The sequence below is a fragment of the Euprymna scolopes genome, chromosome 12, assembly GCF_053919585.1.
Source record: "Euprymna scolopes isolate OS-2025 chromosome 12, ASM5391958v1, whole genome shotgun sequence".
Classification (NCBI taxonomy): Eukaryota; Metazoa; Mollusca; class Cephalopoda; order Sepiida; family Sepiolidae; genus Euprymna; species Euprymna scolopes.
In genome coordinates, this window is record NC_136493.1 from 92,570,540 (window position 1) to 92,583,767 (window position 13,228).

The 13,228-nt window shown below is 34.9% G+C and overlaps 1 protein-coding gene across 3 annotated transcripts in view; it reads right to left on the reverse strand.

Annotated features, from left to right (window-relative positions):
- LOC145291421 (uncharacterized) overlaps nt 1-13,228 on the reverse strand; it is a 105,302-nt gene that overhangs the window by 25,963 nt on the left and 66,111 nt on the right. For all 3 annotated transcript variants that reach the window (XM_080137249.1, XM_080137248.1, XM_080137250.1), the window contains exon 2: nt 9,929-9,989. In XM_080137249.1, the coding sequence (XP_079993375.1) occupies nt 9,929-9,989 (61 nt within the window). The remainder of the gene's footprint in view (nt 1-9,928; nt 9,990-13,228) is intronic.

Below are 13,228 nucleotides of genomic sequence, written 5' to 3' on the forward strand. Positions count from 1 at the left end.
AACCTAGATTCTTCTTTTACTTAAGAAAGATTTAATTATGTTAAGTATTCGTCCAGTGATGCCATATAATCAGATTTTCCTGAGAAACTTTTGTACCATACTTATATATATCTAGGGCTACCTTACCTGTTTTGTCCAGTGTATGGTATATACATTCAAAGATTACATTTAGGATATCTGCTGCAGAGCAGGCTTGCCTAAATCCATATTGTTGGTCAATCACTCAAAAGTTTAGCAATTGTAAAGTGATGGACTAGAGCTTGGTTAATTAAGAGCTCAAATATTTTGATGAAAAGTGGGAGGAGGCTAATGGGGCGATAATTTAATGGGTCAATTCTTTCGCCAGATTTCTTGAAAACAGGTACCACCGAAGCAGTTTTCCAGTAGATAGGAAAGCAAGATTTGTTAAGGCATTTGTTTTAAAGTTTGGAGAAAACAGGAGCAACCACAACAGCAGAGTGACTATCTTTAAACGCAGATCTGAAAAAATTGACAACGTCCTGTCTGCTTATCCTTCAGCTAACATTCACGTATGTGGAGACTTCAATGTTCACAATGTGGAATATTAACCCACTCAAACAAGACCAATGATGAGGGAACGTTCTGTCATGATTTCTCCATTGCTTATGACCTCACTCAGATTGTTAACAAACCCACCCATGTGTCCGACATTGACGGCCAGTATGCAAATCTCCTAGACCTTTTTCTCACAACTTGCCCTGAACTATATTCAGCTTCCGTTCTGTTTCCACTGGGATCTTCCAACCACTTGTACCAGTTAAGATAAAAATGAAATGTAATACGTCCTCAGATGTACCTCCCATCATACAGTATATCGATACTCTATGGTGGACTGGGATAGCTTCCATATATTTATATCAGATCTACCTTTGCGTTCCATGTTTAAAAAGGATATGTTTTCGATAGTATCAGACCTGATAGAATGGTTAATTATAGGTATAGACCATTTCATACCCTCAAAAAAGTTCCAGCAAAAACCTAACAGACAGTCGTGGTTCTCTCCAAAATGTGCTGGTACCATTGTGCACAGAACTCACTTTTTCCATTGCTTCAATGTAATAGATGTACTGAGACTAAAGCTGCTTTCAGGACTGCCAGCAACCACTGTCAAAAAATAAGAAAGAATACGAGAGAGTTGTATGCTCAGTCCGTCAAGTCCAAAGTAACTGAGCAGCGACTTGGTTTCCACCAGTTTTGGCAAATAGCAAATAGAATCCTGAACAGAAGCGGGTGCTCTATCCCAACTATCATCAATAGACCTGAGGTAATCTAGTCAGGATCAGACAAAGCCAAACTCTTTGCCAAGAATTTTCCAGCTAATTCTACCCTTTGCGACTAAGGCCACCAACCCCCAATATTTCCTCCTGTATCAGAAAGCACGCTATGTGACATACAAACATCTGTACATGATGTTGCCAAGCTAATCACAAACCTTGATTCCAGTAAAGCAACCGGCCCTGACGGTATTCCTATTATAATACTCAAAAAACTTCAACCAGAATTAGCGTCCATACTTACAAAACTGTTTAAGCATTGTCTTAAGGAGAATTGCTTCTCATCACCCTGGAAAATCTCATCAGTATGCCCTGTATTTAAGAATTCAGGTGATCGCTCATCTCCTCAGTACAGGCCAATAAGTCTCCTGTGTAAGTTGCTGGAATCTGTGTTAAATAGAGAAGTAGTCAACCATCTCAGCAAAAATAACCTTCTTAGTGACACACAATATGGTTTCCATTCTGCTAGATCTACAGCAGATGTGCTGACAGTTATATCTCATAGGGTTAGCAAAATTCTCAATGGAGACTTCCTTTCTAGGGCAATTTCTCTTGACATATCAAAGTCCTTTGATAGGGTATAGCATAAAGGTTTACTTCATAAGACCTCGAGCTACGGTATAGCTGGAAATGTCTTCTCAATCATTAAATCATTTATCTCTGATAGGTTCATAAGAGTAGTGGTTGATAGGCAGAAATCAGAAGTTCACAGTATTAATGCTGGTGTCCCTCAGGGGTCCATCCTGGGCCCAACTCTCTTCTTGATTTACATTAATGATCGTCCAAATCACATCCTTACATCATTCGTAGACATTTATGTTGATGACACTATCATCTATGGTAGCACATCAAAGACCATAAACGACCAAGTTCTCTCTGATTCTCTCTCCTCTGATCTTGAGCAAGTGATACAATGGGTAAAGAGGTGGCTTGTTACTTTTAATGCATCAAAAACCAAGCTTTTATCTTGACATCATCAATGCTCTGATCTCCATCTATTATCAATTGAAATGAATGGCTTTCATCTTAAGGAGGCTTCATGTTTTGACAAGCTTCTGGGCTGGACCTTTACTCCTGATCTGAAATGGAGCACATACATCAAATCGGTTGCCAAGGCCACTGGAAAAATGGTGGGATCCTTCTATCGATCCAGTAGATATCTCACTGCTGATGTAATTCTCTATCTATATAAGAGCCAGGTTCGTCCAAAGATGGAGTACTGTTGACACATCTGGGCAGGAGCTGCTAGAAAGGACTTACCCTGCCTTGATAGGGTTCAAAACAGACTTGTAGCCTCATAAGAGATGCCCTTTTCTTTTCCCTGCAACCTCTTTCTCATAGGAGAGATGTTGTGAGTCTGTTTTATCATTATTTTCATGACAAGTGCTCGTCTGAATTTCAATCCATGGTCCCCCCTTGCCAAACTTTCACAAGAAACACTCGTCTAGCTGAAACCACTATCAATAATGCCCCCTTTATCTGTGCCTAAACCTAAATGTAGGTTCCATGAACAAAGCTTCTGTCTTAGAACTGCACCCCTGTGGAACTGTCTTCCATTTGCCTACTTTCCAGCTGACTACAATATGGCTGTCTTCAAGTCCAATGTAAACAAGTTCTTGATGAGCCGTTCCACTTAAGTTAACAAATTTACCAAATTTCCATTACTAATGATTACTATATTGTCCAATTGATTACTGTACACTTTTTAACCCTTATCCTTGAGTGGCTTCTGGACCTTGATAGGTGGTGGTTCCTATGTAAAAAAAAAAAACTTGGTGTAGCATTTTTTTAATAGCACAGCTGGGATGAGATCGGATCCACATGCTTTTGAGGTGTCAAGGTTTTTTATGATATCATGCACCTGAGAAGGGGTGATTTTCAGATCATCTAGTGTGGTGTCTGTCTGCAAAGGAAAGTCAGGGAGGGAGTGGTTTGCTGGGTCTAATGTGGAGTTTGAGGCAGACTGACTGGCAAGCATGCAAGCCTTCTCGGTTGCTGTGCAAACAACAAACCTTTTTCAGTAAAATGAGAAATGTGTGGGTGTGTGTGTGTGTGTGCATATATAAAGTTAGCTATGTAGATCTCTGTATATATTAGTGTTGCAATGATTGATTTGAATCGGAAATTTAGGGGGTATCAGAATCGGAAAAACAGTGTGCCTCTTTTTCGATGCCAAATATGATTCTTTTAATTGCCTTTTTTTTTGTTTTTAAACTTACTTTTTTGTTGCTGGTACTAATCAAAAAGCGATAAATATTAACCAGTCAAAGTAAAATCTATAGATGATACTCCACACGTTTTTATGTTTGCAAAATTATATGCACATATAACATTTATTTTATGGTAATCCAAAGAAAAGAAAAAAAATGCATAAATAAATATTTCGACATTTTAAAAGAAGCGTGAATTTTATCAAAATCTAGAAAAATATTGCTATTGTTCCATCACTATTAAATATTAGTACATTATAAGCAACTAAATTCACAAACCAATGATTATCAATCAAGGAATAAATATTCTAACCAACACAGTGGATAATACTTAGGGGGTTCATTATAAACATATATACATACCATTGCACACAAACCTCTAAACTAATGAACCAATCATTATGAATTTTGGAGTATATATTCTTGGCAACATGATGACTAACATAGGCACATTAATTTTTGTAAACTTTACCATTTTACCAAACTTGTGTGATCTCCTATTTTTAAATAATCAAAATGCAAACAATGTTAGAGAAGAAAAATTGTAATATAGTTTGAAAAGTCTGCCTGCTTCCCACCAGACTACAACTTGGATGTCTTCAAGTCCAACGTTAACAAATTCCTAATGAACTGCCCCCTTAAGTAAACACTTCATGAAATCTCCACACTAACGTACTGTACTTGCAATAACCCTTATCCCTGAGTGGCTTCCGGGCCTTGATAAGTGGTGACCACCATGTAAAAAAAAAAAAGTATTGGTGTATGCGTGAGCGCTGATAATATATACATGCGTGTTATGTATTCTAAGCAGAAGGGTAAGAAATGTGATACATTATTTACTTTAAAACAAATAGTATATACTTATTTGATTATATAGGTATTCTACTAGTTATATATATATAATTTTTTTTACTATAATAATTAAATACCTACAGACACTAGTGTTTCATCCTTTCGGGAATCTTCAGTGCAGGGTGTCACGATTAACACCAGTCGAACGATTCGAACTCGGCAACACAAGACATCTCTGCCTTGATTAGCAAAGACCGTATCCATTCTGCTACCATTAACCGCATGAAATAATGTTGAATTTAAACATTTTAATTTTTAAATGTTCTTTACGTCAGTCAGACAGTGATCTAATCGTTATACGATGATCTATGCATAGGAGCTAAATTGACCGACTTTAATTCAACTGAAAGTGCTCAACGATAAGAAGCGAATTTCTTAAAGAGGCTGCATTATTATTTTTTTACTATAATAATTAAATACCTACAGACACTAGTATTTCATCCTTTCGGGAATCTTCAGTGCAGGGTGTCACGATTAACACCAGTCAAACGATTCGAACTCGGCAACACGAGACATCTCTGGTTTGATTAGCAAAGACCGTATCCATTCTGCTACTATTAACCGCATGAAATAATGTTGAATTTAAACATTTTAATTTTTAAATGTTCTTTACGTCAGTCAGACAGTGATCTAATCGTTATACGATGATCTATGCATAGGAGCTAAATTGATCGACTTTAATTCAACTGAAAGTGCTCAACGATAAGAAACGAATTTTTTAAAGAGGCTGCATTATTATTTTTTTACTATAATAATTAAATACCTACAGACACTAGTATTTCATCCTTTCGGGAACCTTCAGTTCAGGGTGTCACGATTAACACCGGTCGAGTGAGATATATATGCGTGTGGTGTATCTGGAGCTTTTTATTATCTTAAGAAATCCCAATTTCAATTTGTTTAATATTTGGCTTGCTATTTACATACATACATACATACATACATACAGATACATGCATATACACATATATATAAAGAGAGTCTACAGCAATTTTAAATGCATAAGGAAAACATCTGGAAACTTATTTAAGGCACCTCGTGTGTGTATATATATATATATATATATATATATATATATATATATGTATATGTATGTATATGTTTTCATACACGGATTTAAAATTACTGTAAACTGAAAAATTCAGTATGTTATTGCTATACATACTATGAGATGACTGACCAATTTTTATGATTCCAGGTTCAAATGAACAGGTACAGCAGGAATTGGAATACACCCTACTAAAGCCCGATTGTCTCCGCTAGTGAATTGTAAAAATGCAACCTGGACAAGAGGACACTTTAGAAGAATGATATGCAATAAAATTCTGTTTTAAACTTATGAAAAAATGACACAGAAATGTGTGGAATACTTCAGACTGCTTTTAGGCCATCATGCATGAATCGAGCATCAGTTTTTGAGTGGCATAAGAGATTCAAGAAAGGCAGGGAGTCTGTGATGGATGATAGCTGCGGGAGGAGAAAAGAAGTCAGAACACCAGAGTTGATTGGCCAAATAAAGAATTTCATGGATAAGGACCGTCGTGTGTCTATAGATGCAATAAGTGCACAGTTTGATGTCAGTGTGGGAACTGAAGATGAGAAAGATTTGTGTGAAGTTTGTCGCAAGTGTGCTCAGAGAAGACAAAAAAAAAGATGTTCCTCACACTCCCTATAGTCCAGACCTTGCTCTCTGTGACTTTTTGTTATTCCCTAAGCTCAAGGAAAACTTTAGAGGCTGTCGTAAAGAGACAATTGAGGAGATGAAAGAGGCTGTGATGAGGGTAATTGGCACACTCACACAAGGATTTCCATGGGGCCTGCCAGAAATTGTTGGAACAGTACAAGTGCATTGCAGCCAGAGAGGATTACTTCAAAGAGTTTCATGTCTATTCTATCAATAAAAGTGCCAATACCAAAAAACTGCAAACTTATTGAAGGCACCTTGTGTGTGTGTATATATATATATATATATATATATATATATATATATATAAATAAAATAAAGCTGAGTTTAACACATATCTTATTTTTCTTTTAATAATATTATTGGAATTCTTCCCCATTTTTTCTTGTACCTATTTGTGAATTATTCCAGAGATTTCGGTCTTTTGGATTATTTTGGACCATCTTCCAATTACTTGTGCGAATGGAAATTTAACTAACTTTCTTGGATTTACATTTTTGGATCTTACCGATATTTACCTTTCACCAGACTATCCATTCACATGAAATCACCTTTTTCTTCACTCTATTCCTTCTGTTTCACTTCTTGTTATCAAGTAAGATCTTTGACTTACTTACAGTTTCATCAAATACTTTTGTATGCAAAATCCCATCCTGCATTTTGCTAATTCTCTAATGAGAAGGAAAGTATTTCTTTGAAACTATGAATGGCTCTCGTCTTCAGGAGGCCTCAAGTTTTGACAAGCTTCTGGGCTTGACCATTACTCCTGATCTTAAATGGAACACGTATATCAAATCTGTTGCCAAGGCCGCTGGAAAAATGGTGGGATCTTTCTATCGATCCAGTAGATATCTCACTGCTGATGCTATTCTCTACCTATATAAGAGCCAGGTACGTCCAAGGATGGAATACTGTTGCCACATCTGGGCAGGAGCTGCTAGAAAGGACTTGTCCTGCCTTGATAGAGTTCAAAATAGACTTCGTAGCCTCGTAGGAGATGTCCTTTTCTCCTCCTTGCAACCTCTATCTCACAGAAGAGATGTTGCGAGTTTGTCTCTGATGTATCGTTATTTTCATGGAAAGTGTTCGACTGAGCTTCAATCTATGGTCCCCCCCTCGCCAAACTTTCACAAGAAACACTCGTCTAGCTGTAAACACTATCAATAATTTCCCCCACTCTTTATCTGTGCCTAAACCTAAACGTAGATTCCATGAACAAAGCTTCTTTCTTAGAACTGCACGCCTGTGGAATTGTCTTCCGTTTTCCTGCTTTCCGGCTGACTACAATATGAATGTGTTCAAGTCTAAAGTAAATAAGTTCTTGATGAGCTGTTCCATATAAGTTATTAAATTTACCAAATTTTCATTACTAATGATTACTATATTGACCAATTTCTACTGTACACTCTTTAACCCTTATCCTTGAGTGGCCTCTGGGCCTTGATAATGTGGTGATGCCTTTGTAAAAAAAAAAAAAAAAAACTCTGCAGATTAAGGACTATCCACTTATTAAGTGTTTCCTTTTCAAACTAAATGTTTTTAACTCTTTTTAAAAGTGTTTTTTAACATGTTTTATTAACTATTTGCTCTTTATATATATATATATATATATATATATATATATATATATATATATATATATATATATATATACAATTATATACATACACACATTAATGATGAGAGGATTCCCATATTTTTCCCGATTCCAGCATAATTTTCGATTTTGTAATAAATTCTCTGATTCTTATACAATTACCAATTCTGGTTCTTTTCAAATTTCTAAATATAGAGTTGCTTTTTGTGGAGGGAGAGTCGAATTACCACAAAAACCCATACTATATGTGCACATATTTTTGCAAATGTAAAATTACACTTATGGGTGTGATCTATAATTTTAGTTTTATTGGTATTTTAAAATTCAATAAATTTTTATCATTTCATCACTAACACGAGATGTGGAAAGTTGAGTTTTAAACAAAATGAAAAACGGGCACAAATTTTTCTGATTCTAATAACTCTAAAAGTTCTGATTTTATTTTTTAATTCCGATTAATCGTCCCAACACTAATACATATACATACACACATATATATATATATATATATACACACACACACACACTAACAATATATACCCGATATTGCCAGGTCAAAACATATTGCCAGGCGGTGAGTCTAGTCATATACTATTTAAGATATACCAAAGGTATTTATTTTTCTTCCACCACAAGAAATGTGACATGAGGGTCAGAAGGTGAGATTGAAAAGCAAGCGTCCCAGAAGAGGAACATTCTTACCCTGCAAAAGATGCCTGTGCAGCCCTGTCAGCATTACCCAGTACAGGTGCCTAAAGTGATTAGCAATAAATTAACTTCTCCTCAAAGAGAGAAGGCAAAGCTTGAGAAGCCGAACTTCTTAGCACTGCGCAGAATCAGCATTATACTGCAATCAATAGAGAACAGCTCATTACAGGAATGGTCTAATCTGTCTTGATTTGGGGGTCATGTGAGAAAAACAAATTCCCCAACCGAATATCTTAACTCTCAATCTTGCTAGGTTTTCCCATCAAAATGGAGCACATGTTGGATTTATGGAAGCATAAAACACACCCATCTTCATCTATAAAAATCAAATGGGAAATAACTCTTATAGCTTAAATAAATAAAGCTTACTTCTGTTTTTAAATGCAACGGATGTTGGGTAGTTATAATTAAAATTAAATAAATCAACTTTAAATAACATTTCTAAACAGAACAATTAAAACAATTCTATTACTAATAACCATTAATAACATCAAACTAACTATTGAAATAGATTTATTTAATGTAATATACAAATGAGGTTACTTCTTTAATGTAGATTTCCTTTGAATAAATAGTATATTTAGAAATTGTACTGGAATAAAAGTGTAAAAGTCTGTTTTAAGTATGAAAATTAATTTGTGAAACAGTGTATCTTTTGTAGATATTAATCAAATTGTAAACAAACAGACAGACAAGAATACGACTTATATATATATATATATAAGGAAAATTTAAGTGAAAGAGCAAAACAATTTTATATGTCCCCAGATCAATACATACGAAATTTATTATTTTTACAAACTAGATCCCATGAATTTCCCAGGATATAATGAAATAAATAATCAAATTCTACAGCACCACCTTACATTCATTAACCCTTATCCTCGAGTGGCCCTTGAACCTTGATAAGTAGTGACTCCCAAGTAAAAAATAAAAAAAGATGTTCAATGGTTAACAATCTATATAATGTTAACCTGTCCTTTTGTCGCTGGTACAAAACACACACACACACACACACACACATACACACACAGCAAAGTAAAAATCACAACACAGTTGATCTACAAAAAATATATTGTTTTTAATTCACGCCGACAAATTATTATTCAGTTTTGACGTTTACTTGAAGGCATAGAGGGGGGGGGCGTGTTTAGACGGTTGTCAGGCGGTGAAGAAATAGTTATGCGTGCTGCAACCTCTCTCTCTGACGGATTTATTTTCTCTACGATGATTTTATTTAGAAACACATTTTTTCATATTGGAATTTTTAATATTTCCTTAGTCTATTGTCTAAACCTTTGACCGATATCTGCTCAAATATTTCTAGGTTAGACAATGATGGCAATACAAATTCTGTTAAATAATGGTGGAAATACAAATTCTTAATCCATTTGCATGTGTGCAACCCATCGAATATCCCCCCCTCCCCAAGGTTGCCTGCCAACATCTAACATTCATAGAAAAAATACAATTGAATATAAAAAGTAGGTTAAAAAAAAAAAAAAAAAAATTAAATCAGATTGGGGTTAAAATAATTTTTTTTTTTTTAAGAATTCAATTCTACGAATCAATAATTACTTACGATAAAATGTGAGGGTGGCCGCAACAATAAAGATGGCAGAATTTCGACAACATTGCATGATCTGAAAAGAAACGAATAAATTTAATGTTTTTCAAACATCCAATTAGTAAACAAAATGGTTTCATGTTACCATATATACTTGCAAAGAAAATATTTACAGATATACTTTTAAAAAGGAAAAAAATCATCTTTCATTTTAAAATCATATTTGGTTTAACGAAATGTTTTACATGCTGATGTCGTATACTGGTAGAAATATATATATATATATATATACACACACACGTGTCTAAATTCATGTATTGTTTAGTAGTATCAGATGTTCTAATAAATGTGCGTATACAGAGTATATACGTGTGTCCATCTAATCTAGTTTTTTTATTGAATTGATGCGTGTACAATACTTATGTCAGTGTTGATATATAAACAGATATGGTTTAACAACAGTGTGACATTTACAACAGAAATGCATGACAGTTCTCTGGGGATTTACATTGGGCAATCAGAGAAACATGCCTGGTTCGTCTTTGGTCTTGTTTGACAAAAAGCTGCAAAGAAAATTCATCCTGATCAATCAAAAAATCTTGGGTTGTCTTTTCAGCAACTTTATTACAGATGCTTCCCCGTTGGAAACTGCAACTCGATTCTGACTATTGCCATTTCTGATCCCCTCTATTTCGAGCCATCCGGACCTAAACTGTCTCTTGACTACAAAACGATACATGGCTTTCAAGCTCTCTCCTAAAGTCCATGCTACATAAGACTACATCAGACTGTAGAAGTCATACCTATGTTTAATTTATTGTTTGCGTTCTAACATTCTTTTCTATTGAACATTTAAACATAAATAGTTTTATCTGTAAATTTTTTATTTTGCTATGATAACATTCTATTTTGACAAATATTATAACAATCATAATAATCTAGCACATTTTCGGCATTGCCCTTCCAATATCTAATACTGAAACGGAGAGCTATCTCTTAAGTCAAATCAATTTTATCACTTCCTCCCATTCCGGGCAATAGCGGTTAGAAAATAATTATTTAGAATCGGGTTTATCTATCTATCCATTTTATATATATATATATATATATATATATATATATATATATATATCCAATTATCTGTCTAGCTGAAGAACAAGAATCGTGAAAAGCAGTAAGGTTAATAAACTTTGCAGGTGCAATGAAGGGTGAGGATGTCATGTGATCTAAATCAAACTCTATGAGTGACCTAAACTTGCACCAGAAATTAGGTAGATGGGGCCGGATCTGACGTGTCAAAAGTTCCAGTTTGGAGAAATTTAGTAAATTTGATTTGAGTTGGTTCCTAGACATGCAAGCGACAACAGGGGCTCCTCAAAAAGGAGTGATGATTTGTCCGCATGCTAAGATCGCCGGTCCATTCCAGTCTGCTCAGATAATACCTGTGAAGTGGAATGAAATATATAAAACAACAATCATCATCTTGTGTTCATTTGGCATGCGTTTGTCTTCAGTTGGCAGAATAAACTCCCAAGATAATCGATGAAGAGTCCTCCACAGCAAAAGCAGCAGAGCCAGGTATGTCATTACATCATGTATTTGTCACACGTGTATTATAATTCACACATCCACACACTAAGAGATATCTAACTAGATGGTCATTAAAATAGACATTAACTAGAAAAGAGTTAAAGATAAAAAAAGAAATAAGTAAATAGATAAGCAGATAAGAACAGACAATTCCTCGCATTATATAATATAGCACCATGTTTTTCTTGGCCTTTCCCTGTGAACTGGACCTGCTACCTCAACTATTCTACATCTAAGAACTCTCGTCCATTTTTCCAACATGACCATACCATCAAATACTCCTGTTCTACAGACATCTCCATATAATGTTCAAATTTAATCTTCCTCTGAGGTCTTCAGAACTAAGATTGTTTTTAAGACTCACATTACATATCCATCATATTATTTTCATATTATTCCTCCCCATGCAACACATATCCTCAACTCTCACTAATCAGGTTCCCCTTCCATACATCATCACACTGTGTCTACATGCCTGATAGACTCTTTCCTTGGTAAAAAGTGGTTATGCTCTGCTGGATGATAAAGGCAGAAATTCTCTGAACTTACTCCATCCAAGCTTAATTTTTGTGAACAGCTGCTACATCCTGTGCTCCACTGGTATCACCAAGGTAACAAATCAAAATCCCACATCAAAAACAATTCAAACCAAGGCTGATTAGACTTTTTTTTTTTATTAGTTTTTGTTTTTTTTGTTTTTTAAGTGTAACATTTGAATATAGATGGTAATTTATTCAAATATTAATTTGTTGAACAATAATATTAATAAATTTCTTGTATTTTCGGATAGGGAGTTCAGAATAAATCTGATACTTTTTAAAAAAAAAACGAAAGAGAAAAAACTAGGAATTTATTGTTTTTTGTTTTTGTGGGGGAAGGTCTTAGCAAACAGTAGTTGGCCTGTGATACTATCAAATGTTAGAAAGTACAAAAAGAAAAGTAAGTTTATCAGCAGAACAAGGTACACAAAAGGCAGCTGAAATAGGATTGCTAATCAAGGTATGGCAAACAAAAGACCGGCCATAAAGGTAGATATATTTAGAATTAGTTTAAGGGCAGTTTAGGATTGGTTATGAGTTTTACAACAATTTACAGGCAGTCTTGAGTTTGCGACAGTTGAGGATAGTTTTCATTTTGACAAAGTTGAAGCCAAGTTGTGGCTCAAAGCAGATAGAGATGACATCATTGTTATATGGTATGAATTCGAAGATTCTATTGTTGGCATTGGTTTTCCTGATATTTTTCTAGTCAGAATTCTTTCTAGAATAGCATTGAGGTTACAAGAAGGACCACGTGATGGTTGCCAACATCCTAAATGAAAGTGATTTTTGTAGAAGAAACTGAATTTGAACTTGGAACACCCTGTTCGTCAATCCGTGTCATTAATAGGGCTGTGACAACATTCTTTACATTCTTTTGACTCTCGAGTATATATCCGACACACTTAGACTCATCTAATCAACCAAGGACTACATCAATCTATATAAAAACATAATATATTAATGGATATATACTCAAGAGTCAAAACAATGAAAAGAATATTATGTTGTCACAGCCCTAACCACTTGATCACCGTCACCTCTCAATCGAGATGAACTGATGACATCTAATGAACATGGCAGACAACTAAGTGTTCAGAATGTCGATGGTGTCAGGCACACACCCCATGTGCAACAGATATTCGTGACATGAGTCAAAGTTTATTTTTGTGTTTTCTTTTATTTT